The following is an 18,106-nucleotide window of genomic DNA, read 5'->3' on the forward strand; positions in this document are numbered from 1 at the left end:
CCGAGCGTACCACGGGCCGCGACTCCCCGGCCACCGCCCCCTCAGGCCGGGGCCTGGCCCCCAGCAAGACGCAGCGCCAGCGGCCAAACGCACTCGCCGCGCAACAGAGCGCGTGGGAGCCAGGCCCAACTGCTCGGCTTCAGACCCCCCAGACTGGCACATCGCCGGGCTGACCCACCCACGGCAGCTCCACGCCCCACCCCCATCTATTCCCAGCGGGAGGGGGACGAGCCAGTGAAACTGCTACGAGCCCGCGGCTAATTCGAGCCCAAACGGGCGATCGCTGGGGACTGCTGGCTGCCTGCCTGCCGGGCTATCGGGGTCCCGTCTGCAGAGGGCAGCGCCGGGCCCCGCTGAGACCGTCGCGCTCCGGGTGTGACTGCGGGAACCGGAGCAGCGATGAACCCCCCCCCGCGGGTCGGGCTCCGGCCCAGCCGCTCTCACCTTGACAGCGTAGAGTTTCGCCCCCTTGCGGCCCAGGTAGACCTTCCCGAAGGCGCCGCGGCTGATGGGCTTCACGATGGTGAACTCCTCGATGGAGGGCGGCCGGGGCACCGCGATGCGCTTCACCCGCGCGGCGCCCCTCTCCTCAGCCGCGGGTTCCACCGGCCCCATCGCACGGCTCCGCGCTCTCCGACTGTCCCCTCCACCGCTCCGTGCCCCGCGCCAATTCAAAGCTAAGCCCCGCCCCACCCGCGGGTAACGTCATTGGACAGCAGCAGGGACGGGGGTTGGGCAGGCCTTCCGAGAGTCTGAGTGAGAGCGATAAGGGGAGGGGTGAAAACGAGCGTGTGCTCATATAGCGCATGCGCAGTGACCAGTCTAGCAAGAGCACTGCGGAACACGTAAGATCTGGGGAATCAAGCGGTCTGTCCCCAGTACAACTGACCGCACCGCAACGCTGCCTCTAATGTAAGTGACTCCAGGCAGCTCCGCCTCTAATGCCTCAGTGCAACTGACCCCAATGCAACCAATCCCAATACAACTGTTTCCAATATCTTAGTGCAGCTGCCTGTAATGTAAACAACACCAAACTGTTACAACTACCTCTAGTGCAGTGGTTCTCAAACTTGTGTACTGGTGACCCCTTTCACATAGTGCGACCCTCCTTATAAATTAAAAACGCTTTTTTATATATTTAACACCATTATAAATGCTGGAGGCAAAGCGGGGTTTGGGGTGGAGGCTGGCAGCTTGTGACGCCCCCCCAATGTAATAACCTTGCAACCCCCTGAGGGGTCCCGACACCCAGTTTGAGAACCCCTGCTCTAGTGTAATTGATTAGTGTAGTGTAATTAAGGGCCTTCATTTTCAGTTTTTGCTGAAAAATTCCCAGGTTTTACAAAAGCTATTATGCAGTTTTTACTGTTTTTTTTCCTCTGAATTTTGGACCACTGAAGTTCACGAAAATACTGATTATGTTCAGAAAAAATCCTATACCTTACACCTTAGGAACATGTGTTTATGTTGATAATAAATTAGTATAAGTGTAAATGTGAGGCAGTTTGTTAAAGTAAGGCAATGTAGTGGAAGATATGTGTGTGTATATGTGTACATACTGTTAGTGAGACAAGGTGGGTGTGGTAATATCTTTTATTGGACCAACTTCTATTCGTGAGACAGACAAGCTTTGGAGCTTACTGTTAATGTACAGTTCACAAAATAAACCACAACAGTAAATTGCCTTTACTTTCAATACGCTTACTGGTCTCTATTTGCTGATTTTTTTTTTCTGTCTTCCTGTCTCCCAATATTAACCCTGATATTTACCCAGAAAACTGTGAAGCTAGTATTTTGCACTCATTTCCATCCTTTTTTTAATTTTTGTAATGAACACTGATTAATTTCTGGGAAATTTTAAACAAAATAAAAACTGAAATTGAAGGGCCTTGTTAATGTCCTATCGCAGCTGCCCCCACTGCAATTATCCTTGGATGTAATCACTCCCTACTGCATGGCTTTCATGATCGTCCCCAATTAGACCATGTTGCAATCCTCTTTTCCTCAGATGCCTCTCAATATAACTGTTACTCAACTAGCTCATAAATGCCCTTCAGTAAATATCCCCAAACTCAACTGTCCTTTATAACTATCCAAATGAACCACCCCTCCTTCTGAATGTCCATAAAACTACCTCCTATAATAACTGTCTATTATTGTAGGACTGATGAATGAAATTGTTTTTAATTGTTCACTTTATTAATGCAACTTCATAAGTAAAGTTTTATGAATGAAACAATATTCATTCATAAAACCGGTTACCCCAATAACTGGCTAAATAACAATTCAGATGCCTGTTAAGAGCCATAGCTGTTCAGTCAGCTGCCTCTGTAAGTTTCACTATCAGTCCAATTCCTGCTTAAATCACTGAGACTTGCACTGTTTCAGTAGTGTAACTTCTGTTCACCATTTACTATACTTGTCTATATTGTAACTTCTGTTCACTATTTGCCATATTGTAATTCAAACCCCATTTTAAAATGCTCACTCCATTTTGTAAGGGCTTGCTGCAACCTTCATTTTTGCAAACCCTGGTGTAATCTTATTAGTTTAGTTTAAATGTGTGAATAAGGTATGTATGAATGATGGAATCAACCTCCAGCCCCAGCCTGTCCTGATTAAATAGAGTTCAAACACCAACGGCTAAAGATGCAGACAAGAGCCCTAACAAAGTAAGAAGAATCCACCCTAAAAAGAAAAGGTACAATAGAAGGAAGATCAAAGCCTGGCCAGAGGCTGAAAGTCATGTCTGCAATTGACGGGTGATCGATCACCAAACCCAGAGGCAGCATGACACAGCAAGACTATGGGTACGTCTTCACTTACATCCGGGTCCGGATGTAAGCAATCGATTTTCTGGGTTCGATTTATCGCGTCTGGTTAAGACGCGATAAATCGATCCCGGATCGATCCCGGAAGTGCCCCGGATCGATCCCGGAAGTGCTCGCCTTCGACGCTGGTACTCCAGCTCGGCGAGCGGAGTACGCAGCATCGACGGGGGAGCCTTCCTGCCGCGTCTGGACCGCGGTAACTTCGGACTAAGGTACTTCGAATTCAGCTACGTTATTAACGTAGCTGAATTTGCGTACCTTAGTCCGAAGTGGGGGGGTTAGTGTAGACCAGCCCTTATAGACTCTGGATTCAAACTAAAGCCTACAAAAAGGATGGGTGAGATGGAAAACTTTGAGAGAAGGGTAACATTCTGCTGCCAACATGGAAGGGCATCGGTGCATGCCCAACAGAGACCCAGCTCGTCCTTGTGCCCGGATTTCCTGGCCAGTTAGCTGCCACAAGCTATGAACCCAAGCTGCAAACTCAAGCAGGACTGGTAACTATGCAGCAGCTGCAGAACATCTGATGGGGGTGTGTGTGTGTGTGTGTGTGTGTGTGTGTGTGTGTGTGTGTGTGTGTGTGTGTGTGTGTGTATGTATAGGTATAATGTGTGTGTATAAGAAATAAGTAGTAATAGGAATAAGTAGCCAAACAACGTTGTTTACTGTTATCTTTTATAGTATTATTATATTTACAATAAATGTGGCATCTTTGCCTTATCCCTCTTAATAAGATCTTGCTGGTTTTTATTCTATTGGTATAACATTATAACTGTGGCAGTTGACAGAGATTGTATTTGCTTTATTGTCTACAGAATGTATATCCCATTTGTCATTAATGTTCTTAACTTGGAAGTCTTGTGCATTCCTCACTTACTGTTAGATGAGCAAGTAGTGTCAGTGACCACAGCAGCTATTTTCCACCTGCCACTACAGCAGCATTAACTGGGATCAGGAATGTGTCTATCACTGCAAAATCAGGATCTATGTGTCAATATAGTTTACTTATTTAGACTTTTTTTTTTACTTCTTAAAGCTCTGAATGGATGCTCTGCAACAATGAAAATACTCAGCATGTCATACAAATGTTAGAAGTTGTTTGCAGTGTTGGTCCTACAATATGAGGGAGACAAGGTGGTGAGGTAATTTCTTTTATTGGACCAACTCCTCCTGGTGAAAGAGACAAGCTTTCAAGCTCCCCAGAGCTCTTTAGGTAATTTACACACTTAATAGACTAATAATTGCAAAAGTATAAAACCAACTCCTTTCAGAATAACCCATCTAAAATCCACCATAATCTCCTCTTTGAATGCCCAAAAGAAGCTAGTTGGAACATGAACTTTTATCTTCAAATTCCAGATACTCTGAGAACAGGCAACAGTCTTTAGGATTTACAAAAAGCCTATTCAAATGCTTCTCAGTGAGAACATGGCCTATCTGATATCCTCTTGGTACTCCCTACTCATCTGAGCCACATCTTATAGAAGGGAACATACATGAGGATTTCAAGCAAGCCATTCCAGACAGACAAGTGCTGATGATTGAAAAGACATAAGGAAAAAGTAAGGTTTCTTTTGGAAAATGTTCTTTTGTTAAATTAACAGATTTTAAGATTTATGAACAGCTGAAAAAATTAATTTTACATTAAACAAGATTCACAAATGTTTGTGTGACACTCTACCTCAAAATAGCACCCCGGAACCCACATATACACCACTGTGATATTATGATACGTTTTGTACAAAGTATGCCTTGTGAGTGAGGTATCATTTAAAAGGTCTTGATCTGTTTAACTTTAATATCCTGTTGAATTGTATGTACTATCATTGTATGTGAAGTTATGATGTGTTACTAAAATATATTGAGGTTGGGAGATACCTACAGCCAGCCTTTCAGTGACAACAAAGGAGCAACTGACAAGACAGATTTACATCAGGACCAGCCAGACATGTTGATGGCCCACCAAAAAAAAATCCACTCTCCCAGAGACACCTCAGAGGGGGCACGTATACAATGAGGGGTACTTAAACCCCATGTCACAGCAAGGATTTTTCTAGCAGCTGGAAGAAAGTATAAAAGAGAGAGAGTGACATCATCACTTGGCCTCTCCCCTCCCACACCTCAACAGCTGTAAGACCGTCTGGAAGACAAAAACTTTGAACTGGGGGGATTGGTCCAAGGTGAGAGGGAATGCAGCCTGTGTATTAAGAACTGTAAGCTGCCTGTAACCTCTATTGGAGTGAGAGAAGCTGTTTGAGTCAAACCTTACTTAGTCTGTAGAATTTAGACTGCAAATTTATTTCTTTTTCTTATGTAACCAACTTTGATCTCTATGCCTGCTACTTATAATCACTTAAAATCTATCTGTCTGGAGTCAATAAATATGTTTTATATTTTAATTAAAACAGTGTTGTTGTTTTTTGTTGTTGAAGTGCTTGGTGAATCTCAGTTCAGGTTAACAAGGGCTGTTGCACACTCACTACCCTTTGTTGAAGTGGTGAACTAATTAATGAGCTTGTATTGTCCAAGGGAGTCTGGAGCAGTGTAACATGGTATATTAATGGGATGCAAGGCTGGGGGCTGGGGTGATTGGCTGGTGCCTCTCTCTGTATAATTCATGAGTGGCTTGGAGAGCTATTTAGCAGGGTGTGGGTCTCCACATGCTGGTGGCTGAGTGATCACAGCTCCTGCAGGGGTTTGCTGTTTGTCACTGGCATAGCTTTGTGAGAGACAGCCCAGGCTGGAGAGAGAAGGGGGCACAGCGGTCCCATAGTTTCAGGATGTACACAGGGGATCCTGTCACAGTATGTATAGCAAATTAGGCCCCAATCTTACAAAGACATTGAATTCAATGGGACTACTTTTATTCTTAAAAATTAAGCATGAAATCTTTGCATGATCAAGACCCAAACTTAGACACTGTCAACTTAAAAATCATACTTTTGTACTATTTTAACCCATTGTTGGTAAAAATAACTAATATTACCATAACTGAATACGAATAGAGAGAAAAATATTGTTGTCTGTCTTAAAATCTGATCCTCCACTGAACTTTGTACAGACATAGCACCTGGAGATCACAGAGATTACTAAAGTTGATGGAGGGTGGGACAGAATCCTCCTAAGTAAAGTGTTTTCCAGGATTGGGAACTTTGTTTATTTTGTGCATTTGACTGTACTTTGTATAAGTCAAGTTTCATTGTTTCCCTGTATAGTCCATTATTTAGAGAGTTTCTTCAGTTTGTTCTGTGAATCTAGAGACATTTAAAATAGAGAAAAATGTGATTCCAAACCACAAAATTTGGCATGTGATTACAGGGACAGGTGTACTATCTGAACATTTGATTAGCTCTTTTTAAAAATTAAATACTGATTAGATTTCAAGTTGGCAATGTCCCTTTAAAGTTTGTTTAATTGTTCTTCTCAAAATGTCCATTATAAAACTGCTTTACCTTTTGCCTTACAGCAAGAAATTTGATGCCCACATCTCTTTTGTATTAGTTTAGCCATGTAACTTGCCAGCAATTTTATTAATTTAAAAAAAGAAAATGTGCCAGCATGATTTTGCCCAGCTGGGCTCCTTCACATCTTACTGACAGCCACGAGGATTTGTTCATTTGTATCATCAGATGATTGAGAGTAGGATGTGGAGTACTGGTTGGAAATACTGAGGGCCAGATTTCGATACCCATATTCACACCAAGAGGTACCTTGCTCTGTGAATCAGTAATGCTTCCATGCCTTGTTGTCACAGAGTGACCGGGGCGATGATCCGGAACTACTCCATACGAAGCCAGTCAGGACTCTGGGGGAGCATGCCTCCTCTCTCTGAGTATACTGTCTCCAGGGCAAGAAGCTTATACAGCTTCAACCTTCCTGGGTCTGACCTTGGCGCATTCAACATCCGCTTCCACACCATGTGCTTCCTACGGCGAGTCCGCCCAGATGGGGCTCCTGGGGAAGCCAGAGGGCCCTGCACCCCAATTCCGCAGGCAGATGTGACTCTCAGCCAGCTGGTAAAACAGAACATTTATTAGTCAACAGGAACACAGCGTAGAACAGAATGTGTTAGCACAGAAATCAGTGACTTTCAGCCAAGTCCGTTGTTGGGGGAGGGGAGCCCAGAGCCAGGGCTCTGACACGCCTCCAGCTGCCTGGCTCCGGCCCTGCCCATTGCTCCTCCTCTGGCCTTTTCTTGCTTCCCGGGCCAAGAGTCACCTGGTCATATCCCCATGCTGGGTCTCAGGTTACGAAAGGGTGGCCATAGCATTTGTGCAGGCAGCTGGAGCAGCCCCCGCAAAAGTCACACACCCTTATTCCCTCCACCTAGACATTGTTGCAATACATAGGGAAACTGAGGCACACACAGCATTCATGCAAAACAGTAAGACTCACTTAGGCTCACATACAACATAATGAGGGAAAATTCCCACTATGTCACACTTGTGCAGGGAGCAAAGGAGGGGAGCAGCTCCATACTATCCCACAAAACTAGAGAGATGTTTTCAAAACTTGGGCAGCGTAGCCTTCTGCTTGATGTTCTAGAGTTACAAGGCCTGCGCATTACCCTGGAAACTTGGCAGATGCCTTGGCAATACCTAGTGGCCAGGCCAGTGGGATCCAGAAGGGAAACAGTATAGCCGGCTCTGCAGTCTCCAGGACCATATTAGCTATGTGGTCACCTGTAATCTCCTAAATTTTAGGTAAAGGAGGCAGTGATGCTACTAGGCTTGCCACCTCTTTTTCCAGGCCTTCATGGGGATCTGCACACCAAGAGCACCATCCTGCAGATGCTTCTGCATCTTTAACTTTAGAACCATGAGTTAGGGTGTCCAGATGTCCCGATTTTATAGGGACAGTCCTGATTTTTGGGTCTTTTTCTTATATAGGCTCCTATTACCCCCCACCCCCGTCCCGATTTTTCACACTTGCTGTCTGGTCACCCTACCATGAGTAGAGTTCTACTGTTTTCGATTAAACTACTGATGGGAGTAAAGTACATGCGTAAGTAGTTGCAGGATCAGGGCCCAGAATTGTGGGATGTTTGCTGACCTTGAGAGCACCTGCTGGGCCCCTGGTGTGATGGACCAGTGGAGTGATGTGGTGGCTGGAGAGATAGGTGGGGTAGGGCTGCATTTTGGTTTTCTCACACCATGTTAGTTAGGTTTTGCAAAAACAGGCTGCTCAAAAGCAGGCCTGTTTTATCCGTACCCCAGCTCTCTGTTTCCGAAACGACGACCTCGTGCTGCGACCAGCTGGACACAGCAGCTGATGCACGCAACTCACACACAGCTGCACCCCCGCCGCGGAAATGGTTCGGTCCTACAGCCTCCCCCGTCAGGCGGAAGGAATGGTTTGCTCCCGCGCGCAAGAGCATAGTAGGAAGAGGCTGGTGTACGCCCGTGACACACATTGGTTGCTAAGGTGTCTGGTTGCTATGGGGGAGGAAGGGGAGGTGGCAGGGCAGGAAGGACTCGGGAGGGAGTATGACCCGGAAGCGGTATGCCGCGCCGTCCGTTTCCGGCACAGTTGTAGTTGGCCTAGTCGTTACCGGCCGCAGGAGGCGGCCATTTTCCATGGGAGTGGAGCCGCTGAACGCTGCTTCTCTCGGCGGCCGCGGCCAGAGGGAGTGAGAGGCGAAGACTGCTGGGCGCGTAGATCGCCGCTCCCGGCACGGGAGGAGGGAGAGTCGCCGCCCTCATAGAGGGGAGGATGTTTTCCTTCTCTACCACCGTGCAGCCCCAGGTGAGAGTGCTGGCGCGCGGGTGGGACTCGGGATACAGGAGAGCAAGGGGCGCCTCCCCGGGGTACTATTGAGCGGGGAATGGGTCGGCTGGGCAGCTCCCGCCGGTTGTGTCGGAGCCGCTGCGCTGAGAGACTCCGCCCCAGAAAGTCCCCGGGGGGCGCGAGCGGGGGTGAGTGTTGGGTTGCAACTTGCCACAGAGGCCAGTCTGGGGCAGGGGGCGGGGTGAGAGGGCGATTGCTTCTGCTTCAAGGAGGGATTCTGAGAAACTGGCGGGTGAGACCTGGCCACTAGGTTGTCTCCTGACAGACACCTGCACGGGGGGCGTTAGCGGGAGATACTCCGTTATCCCGACCCGGTCCTGAATGGAGAGCGGGTTCCCCATCTTCTTTCTCTCGAGTTCTCTCCCCCCGGTGGCTCGGCTAGGGAATTTTTCTCTCCCCTTTCTGAGCTGACAAGAGAGGTTGTGACACTTCCTGGTCTCTGTCACTTCATGTGTCAACAGTGGGAGGAATGAGGTGTGTAATGCAATAGACTAGTACAGTGGTTAGAGTGCTAGCCTGGGAAACTTCGGGTCGAATCCCTGCTTGGTCACAGGCTTTTGAGCACCCTTGTGTTTCTCTGTGCCTGATTTTCCCGTTTGCAAAATGGGGACATTAGTACAGCCCTGCCTCACATTTGTGTTGTATATTAAAGATGGTGAGGTGCTTATATGCCACAGTAACTGGGGCCATATAAATACCTAAGAGAGAGACCTAGATATTACATATAGTATCCTTGATTGGACCTCAGCTTCTGACAATACCTAAGCTTCTGATAAGTGTGCAGCTTACTGCCTTTTACATTCCAGACTCTGATACAGTATAATACAGTCTACACATGTCATGTCCCTTAGCATTCCTTATTCCCTTCCTCATTAGGCCCAATTCCCTGCCCTGGTTAGATGCATGGGTGTTAGACTATTGTATTTTTCTTGCTCGGGCTACAATATGGCTTACTAACATAGTTATAACACTTCCCCAGTTTACATAGAGAAGAAGTACTTTTGTAACAAATGCTAGTAACCGATAATACTGGCATGATTATTTGTCCTATTCACACAGAACATAAGAGTAGAGATTTTAATATTAAACCAAACAGAAAATGTCAGTTGTGTTAAAAGTACAATGTGTAAGGCTCTCTGAAAACTCTCAGGCTTGGATCTGCCCTCAGCTTTTGTTTGTGTGACTTTTTTATTATCCCTCCCTGGTTGAGTTGAGCTAGTACTAGATAGTACACCATACTTTAATTTGCTGATCTTAGGTATACTAGTTCCCAGTTTTAGCAAGCCTGGGAGCTATCAAAGCATCACTTGGCTGGTCTCAGCTCTGTGGGAAAACAATTGACTAATAAGATTAGCACAGTGCATTATAAAGAAATAAAACTTTACATTTAAAATATTTCAACTACATCTGTAAAATGTTGAACATGCAGCATTCTGGCCAAATTTCTGGTCCAATAAGAGAAGCAAATGGGGAGGGAGTAATTATTATATAGATTACCAGTTAACGAAATACTTTTGTTTAAACCAGTCAGTTGATACACATATACTTTGTATTGCCCAGACTTAGCCCACTTATATGCAAGCTGCCTAAGCAGGATCTCCTAAAAATAATATATGGCCAATACCTATCTCATAGAGCTGGAAGGGACTCTGAAAGGTCATCGAGTCCAGCCCCAAGTACTGATTTTGCCCCAGATCCCTAAATTGCCCCCTCAAGGATTGAACTCACAACCCTGGGTTTAGCAGGCCAATGATCAAACCACTGAGCTATCCCTCCCCCCCCCCCTAAATTCTGAAAGAGAAAATGGAAGGTACAACACCAATGAAATCTAAAACTAGCGAAATTTCAGATAAATGCACGTATTTATTAGGCAAAGTTGAACTCTTTCTCTAAGCAAATTATCTAGATTACCCTTTTGTGGCACTCTAGTCTCCTCACTATTTGTGTCCTCCATACAGTTCATTAGAATAAGCATTACACTTTTACCATATAATACATAGTGGGAAACTGGTCGTGCTGTGGGATTCTGTTTGAGAAATCAGCTTCCAAATCCTGGTTTAGTGGACACCTGCTGTGTCGTGATGGAAACCACTCTGATTCTGTTTACAAGATGAACCAATGAATGCATTGTGCAACCTGGACAACAACAGCTAAATGAATAAATCACTTAAATATTTAAATTGACACTTAACTTGAAATGTAGTCTGTTTAAAATAGGTTCATTTATTTCTCTTGCCTCTAGGTTCCTTTGCTTTTTTTTATGGTTCTCTAATCACATTTACTTTTCAAATGTCTTTGCTCTGCTGCATGTGAAAGACTTTCTCAAACATGAGATTGATTGGGGACAGAATGAAATTTACTTTATAAAAAGTGTTGTTTAACGAAACTGAAGAATATTTTTTCTCTGATTTTTCAGTTACACTAATCTTAGATGATGTAATAATACTGGGGAAAAATCAGAAGTATAATTTTTTTTAAACTGGCAGTTGCTTTCTCTTCTGACAATTTACTGTGAACTACTTATTTCCTGGGGCACTGCCACCCAGATGTGGCAGCACTTGTCACATTCTCTCCCAGCTCTCTTGCCTATCCTCTGCCATCATGCTTACCTATACTTGTGTGAGGGCACAGCATGGATCTGCAGGCAGGGCGCGACCAATGAATGGCTTAGGCCACTGGGACTAGTAGAGCTCAGCAGCAGGTTTACCTACGTGCATATTAGTCCCAGTGATGTATGCCAATAATTGGTCACGTCCTGCCTAGGTATCTGTGTATGTATACTGGTGGGCTACGCACTGATATAGTTACAAGAAACCACATAACAATTTTGAACAACCAAGTTGGTAGTATGGATACTTCAAACATAGAATAAACAAACTACACCTCTACCCCGATATAACACTGTCCTCCGGAGCCAAAAAATCTTACCGCGTTATAGGTGAAACTGCGTTATATTGAACTTGCTTTGATATGCTGGAGCGCGCAGCCCCACTCCCCCGGAGCGCGGCTTTACTGTGTTATATCGGGGTAGAGGTGTATCAAACTTGGCTGAACTCTGTGACCATAAAGCAGTGTGGTGTGATTGTGTAGATTGATCCAAAGTTTTAGTGAAGTTAAGTAACTTAACAACATAGCTTAAACTACAGTAGGACTTCAGAGAAACTGATTTGTGCAGTTGGAAACCAAAGAAGCATTGCAATTGCTCTCATTAATTTTGGGCAGAGTTAGGGAGAATCCTGCAGAAATAGATATTTAGGAGAGGGCATTGTGTGCTTTACTAGGAGACCATTTCACTTTCCTATATCATCTTTGTGTTGTTTTCTAAATCCAAGACTTCTAAATATATAAGTAGATTTAAAGTGGGTTTAGAAAACAAACACTTATTAATACTTTTTTAGATAGGTTACATTAGCAAAAGTTACACCAGCATGTTTTAACAAATACCTGTTATTTCTTCTAAAGAGAGACCTACACTAATTGTAGAAACTTTTCAGGAAAGATAAACTTCAAGATGTAAATAGAGTTGCAAAAATACGTCAGAGGTCAACATTTTTCTTGGAAAGGCCTCTTTAATGTCTTATAAGTGCACTTCAATAATACCTAGCCAATTCTCTCCCAGGTGAGGTTGCAATGGCACCTCACACTATACATTGATCACTAACACAACAAACAAATGACAGGAGCACAATAAAAGTGGCAAAACATTATTCCTTTTGCAACAGCTAATAATTTCTTTATCTGCTATTGTTATTAAGAAATTTATAAAAAAAAATTTTATGAGAAGAGAATTTTTAGTTAACAGAAGGCTAGTGGGTAGCTTAAGTGCAAATTGAGGCTGTCCATACTTTGCTTAAAAGTTGATCATTTGTCCCCACAACTCTGTGTTTGAGTATCTAACACATTATCTTGTACATTGGGCGACCTGGGTTCTGTTTCCTACTTTGGTAGACTACCTGTGTGACTTAATCTCTCTTGCTTGCTTTCTGTCTGATGATTGCTAACTCTTTGTGTCTCCATCTGTAAAATAGAGATATCTACCCCTTGTACCTTAGAGGCAAAGTTCAAAAAGCATTTTGAGAAGTTAACTTGGAAGGCACTGTACAAGATGGTCATTTTATACAGTATCTGAGATGGGGATGTATTTAGATATATAAATACTGAAGAGAAAATTCATGTATGGCATTATATTCTGTTTGTGTGATTGATTAAATTAATCTTTAATTTCTACCAGGTTACAGTTCCTCTGAGTCACCTCATCAATGCCTTCCATTCACCAAAAACCTCAGCTACTTCTGTCAGCACAGCATCTATTCAGTCTCTACAGAGGGATACAGCCCCAGAACATGATGCTCAAAGCAGTGAGGTAATAGGAATTTTGGAGAGACTGGGGATTATATTTACGTTTAAATGAGGTCTGAAGATTTTTCAATTTTTAAAAAAAATTGTCACTGTTTTTTACTAAGAAATTATTTTTAAATGGTATCATATTTTTGTACAATGTACAAAGGTGTACCTTATTTTTATATATAGCCAATGCTGTCATGCTTATTACTGTTCTATATGGGTACTTTAAATTACAAGCAGGCAAATACTTTAATGAGCGATCAGCATTTTAAAAAACGTGAAATGGATAAACATTCTTGTCCGGAGCCCCCTTCCTGTTCTTAAAAAGAACAGGAGTACTTGTGGCACCTTAGAGACTAACAAATTTATTTGAGCATAAGCTTTCATGGGCTACAGCCCACTTCATCGGATGCATGCAGTGGAAAATACAGTAGGAAGATCCCCCCCCCCCCCCCCCCCCCACACACACACACACCATGAAACAATGGGTGTTACCATACACACTATAACGAGAGTGATCAGTTAAGGCGAGCTATTATCAGCAGGAGAGAAAAAGAACTGTTTGTAGTGGTAATGAAAATGGCCCATTTCCAGCAATTGACAAGAAGATGTGAGGAACTGTAGGGGGGGGGGGGGGGAATAAGCATGGGGAAATAGTTTTACTTTGCATAATGGCCAATCCACTCCCAGTCTTTATTCAAGCCTAATTTAATGGTGTCCAATTTGCAAATTAATTCCAATTCAGCAGTCTCTCATTGGAGTCTGTTTTTGAAGTTTTTTTGTTGTAATATTGCGACTTTTAGGTCTGTAATCGAGTGGCCAGGGAGATTGAAGTGTTCTCCAACTGGTTTTTGAATGTTATTATTCTTGCCGTGACCCCCGGGGGGTGGGGGCGGGCCACGACCCCCTTGTGGGGTGAGGAGGGAACCGGTTGTTAATATTTTGGCAGCTCATCACTGGCCGGGGGAGTGGGGGGCTGAGGAGGCGAGCAGGTGGGCGGGGGGGGGCAGGTGAGCCGGCAGGGGGGGGGGGGGGGCGGCGCTGAGGAGGCGAGCTACGAGTTGGTGGCTGACCTGTTCTACTGATCCGGTCTGGCTCCCATCCCCTCTCCAAGGGTTGAAGCTGTCTGGAGGTGCCTGCTTTCTACGCCTTCCTCATTCACACCTCATTCATTTAACAGGGCAATTGATTACAAAGTGGGGGGGAAGATCTTATTCTACTTCTATCAAAAAGACATTTTTATTTTACCTTAATTATACTACCTTAGGGGCCTGCTATAACATATTACCAAGGTTCAATACCGCTGTTTCGGCGGGGCGGCGCTGGGGAAGGAGGGTTTGTTTCCGCGGGGTGGGCGGCGTTTGGGGGGGGTTGTTTCCAGGGGGCTGGGTGGTGCTGGGGGGGGGGGGGGTCGCAGGGCGGGCGGTGCTGGGGGGGTTGTGTTTCGGGGGGGCTTTGGGCGGCGCTGGGGGGGTGTCAGTGGGGTCGCGGGGGGTTTGGCCCTCAGCTGTTTTCTTCGGAGTAATATGGCCCTCGCCACTTTACGAGTTGTGCAGGCCTGCTCTAAGGTGCCACATGTACTCCTGTTCTTTTTGCTCATATAGACTAACACGGCTGCTACTCTGCTTCCTGTTCTTGTCCACTGTGCCTCCTCTCTCCTTGTAAGTCATTAAAACAAACTTGTAGCCCTCTCTTCAAAGTAATGTTAACAAAATTTGAAATAAAATCATAGAATCAGCATTATGGACATCACCAAAGGTAAAACTTTCAAAAGCACCAAAGTCCCATTTTCATAACATCTACTTCTGGTCCATGTACCATAGTATAAATTCAGGACTATGTACTTTCCACAATGCCTGTCATGGTGCCCACTGATGTCAGTAGGAAGTTTGTAAGGAGAAGATATAACCTGAATGGAGTAACTAAACATTTAATTGTTTTATCATTTGTTCAGTGTGTCATTGTTCTGTCACTCAGAATCTACTCATTTTTTACCCCACTGTTTCTTTCCCCCTTCTCTGTTTCTTTCCTGCTTTCCCTCTCTTTGGGAATTCCCTGTGTTCTCTGAATTTCTTTCCCTGCAGCAACTCCAAGTTCCCAACACAGTGGGTATCACTCCTACTCCCTTTCCACTTACTAAAATGATCAGTGATTAGTTAACACTGACACTGAAGTGTTATCAATGGGCTTTAGAGTTGATAGACCAATCAAATTAAAAGGGGAAGAGTTCATGCGCTGAGTTGTTTCAAACTGTCAGCAGACTCAGGTAGATGTAATGGAAATGAAAACTTAGATTCTGTTATGTATGGATTAGTATGGATATTTCGTGTGAGCCACATGAGTTCATCATGTGGGATGTATGTTTGACAGCCTTGATCAAGAATCAAGCTTTGCCAAGTAGAACATCATGGGTTTTGAGCTGATGCTGGTAAGATCTAGGTTCTGCAATTCCAGTTTTGTCATATTAACTGGCTTATGCATAATTAATCAGAAAACAAGTGAAACATTTTGCTCATACAAAAGGGTAAATATTTTGATTGATAGAATACTGTCTCTCTCTCCTCCCCCCTCCCAAATAGACACAAATGAGGCAAAGAGCCAAATTCTAGTTTGTAATATGTACATTGACTGCCAACACTGGCATGACTCCCTGTGCTTGAGCCATGAATACAAAAGGCCTTTCCCTTCAGTGTGATTATACAGGGATCAGAACTTGTTTATCTGGGTTTCTACTGTAATTTTTTAAAACCACTGTGAAATATCCAATATCCACATTTCCTCAATTTCTCACCTACCACTCGCAAAAAAGCCAGAATTGCAGAAGATTCTGCACCTCAGTCAGTCTAACTAGTGGATAGTTGCTGTTGCACATTCTTGGGGGATTTTTTTTCTTCTCTGACAGAATAGTAACATCTCAAAGATTAGAAAGATGCTGGATGCTGAGAGGGGTAGGGAAATAATGCATCTGTCTACTCAAGCCAGAACAATAGTAGAAAACATGAATAAAAATTGATATTTTTGTAAAATACATAAAAATCAGATTTTTAAAAATTTATATTGAATCTATCTTTTTTTAAAGTAAAGTTTTTTAAAATTAAATTTGAATTATAACAATCTACGTCAAGGCCTGAATTTTCTAGAATATATTAAAATAATTGACATTAGATTAAAAAAAAGTAAGCATTACAGGTTGCTACCAAAGTTTTAAAGAAAGTCAGACTACTGAACTGATGGGAAATCACTGAGTAAGCACCTGGAGCCAGAGTTTGAAGTGCTAAACCAGCTTTTGACAGCCATAGCTTCTTTTGTGAGTGCAGAGAAAATATTTTCTTTTTCGTTTTATTCAAGTGAACCTCTACCCCGATATAACGTGACCCGATATAACACGGGTTCGCGTACGACGCGGTGGATCAGCGCGTCAGCTCCCAGCCGCAGCACTCCGCTTCCTGCCGCTGGTGAGTGCGGGGAGGTTGGGGATCGGACGCCCCCCGTACTCACCTGCAGTAGGAAGCGGAGTGCCGCCGCTGGGAGCTGGCGGAGTGGAACAGGCTGGGGCCGGGCTGCTCCGCTTCCACCGCTGCTGGTGAGTGCAGGACCTTTCTCCAACACCCCCCCCCCCACCCGCAGCGACACGACTGGGGCCGGGGCAAGGAAAGCGGAGCGGGCTGGGGCCGCGGTGCTCCGCTTCCTGCCGTGGGTGAGTACGGGAAGCGTCCTTTCCCCAACCTCCCTGTACTCACCGGCAGCGGCGGAAGTGGAGCAGCCCACTCCACTCCGCCAGCTCCCAGCCATGGCGCTCCGCTTCCTGCCGCCGATGAGTACGGGGGAGTGTCCTTTCCCCAACCTCCCCGCACTCTCCGGTGGCGGGAAGCGGAGCGCTGCAGCTGAGAGCTGGCAAAGTGGAGCGGGCTGGGGCCGGATTGCTCCACTTCCCGCCGCTGCCGGTGAGTGCCTGTCAGGGGATGGGGTGAGTGGATAGGGGTCGTGGCAGTCAGGGGACAGGGAGTGGGGGGCTGGGTAGGGGGTGGGGTCCTGGGGGTGTTTAGGGACAGGGGTCTCTGGAGGGGGTGGTCAGGGGACAAGGAGCAGGGGGGCCAAAGCAAGTTCGATATAACACGGTCTCACCTATAGCGCGGTAAGATTTTTTGGCTCCGGAGGACCGCGTTATATTGGGGTAGAGGTGTAGTTCAGTTCAATGACTAGTTCATTGAAAGTTAAGAAAATAATTGGGAGTTGAAAAGGCAGGAAGGCTTGTTTTACTCTTCCAATCTATAAATAAAAACCAGGCTTGAGAGGATGAGATCTACTAATTATAAAATCTTGAAGGACATGGTGACCAGAAACAATCAGTTCACTAACTACAGCTAATACTTTGTTTAATAAATCAGTTAGTTTTAAATGTAAAACATATTTTGATAAACTTTTTTCCTATATATTCAGCACATCTAAGATAGTTGTTTTTAACTAATAAAACAACTTTGAAATGTTGTTTGTGTGCATTTAATTGAATTCCAGTTTCCATCCAAATAGCTTGAAACAAATCGCAAGATAACAATCATCTGATAAATTAGAAATGCAGCATTCACCATTTTTAACATAATATATATACATTTATTTTCATAACATTCATATTCTTTATTTTTAAGTTAAGCTATATAATTGCTTACATAAATGTGTACAGATGTGTGTCATCCTGGTAGCAAAAAGTACCACCAAATTTAGTGTTAAGGCTATAGCTGGTTGCTGTTCAATATGTTTTAATGATTACCAACTAATAAGAATCAACTTTTCTTCAGGAAAATAAGAAGTACAAATACAAAACAAGATTTAAAATTGACAATTTAAATCAAGGTTTCCTGGCTGCTGACTTAAATCATGACTAAAATTGGTGATTTAATTCACTTTTGACTTAAATCAATCTACTCTGCTTTCAAATATGAAGAGAACATTCTTAACATGGACTAAGCAAACAAATGGCTATGTATTAGCAAACAAGCGCACACTCTGTGATTAATACGCACAGGATTGCATAGTGTAGAAGCTTCTTTTATATCAATAATAACTGGTTTAATTTTTCTCTTAGGATTTAATTAAGCCTTCCTATTTTTCAACATCTAAAATGTGTGTTTTTCACTTTAAAATTC

The 18,106-nt window shown here is 44.3% G+C and overlaps 2 protein-coding genes across 3 annotated transcripts in view; one reads left to right on the forward strand and one right to left on the reverse strand.

Annotated features, from left to right (window-relative positions):
• Positions 1–615, reverse strand: part of MASTL (microtubule associated serine/threonine kinase like) — a 38,146-nt gene extending 37,531 nt beyond the window's left edge. For both annotated transcript variants that reach the window (XM_065397934.1, XM_065397936.1), the window contains exon 1: positions 445–615. In XM_065397934.1, the coding sequence (XP_065254006.1) occupies positions 445–615 (171 nt within the window). The remainder of the gene's footprint in view (positions 1–444) is intronic.
• Positions 616–8,368: 7,753 nt separating this feature from the next.
• Positions 8,369–18,106, forward strand: part of YME1L1 (YME1 like 1 ATPase) — a 38,121-nt gene continuing 28,383 nt past the window's right edge. Inside the window, exons 1-2 of the mRNA XM_065398587.1 lie at positions 8,369–8,576; positions 12,850–12,981. Coding sequence (XP_065254659.1) covers positions 8,544–8,576; positions 12,850–12,981 — 165 coding nt within the window. The 5' untranslated portion in view covers positions 8,369–8,543. The remainder of the gene's footprint in view (positions 8,577–12,849; positions 12,982–18,106) is intronic.

This window comes from Emys orbicularis, chromosome 2 (assembly GCF_028017835.1).
Source record: "Emys orbicularis isolate rEmyOrb1 chromosome 2, rEmyOrb1.hap1, whole genome shotgun sequence".
Lineage (NCBI taxonomy): Eukaryota > Metazoa > Chordata > Testudines > Emydidae > Emys > Emys orbicularis.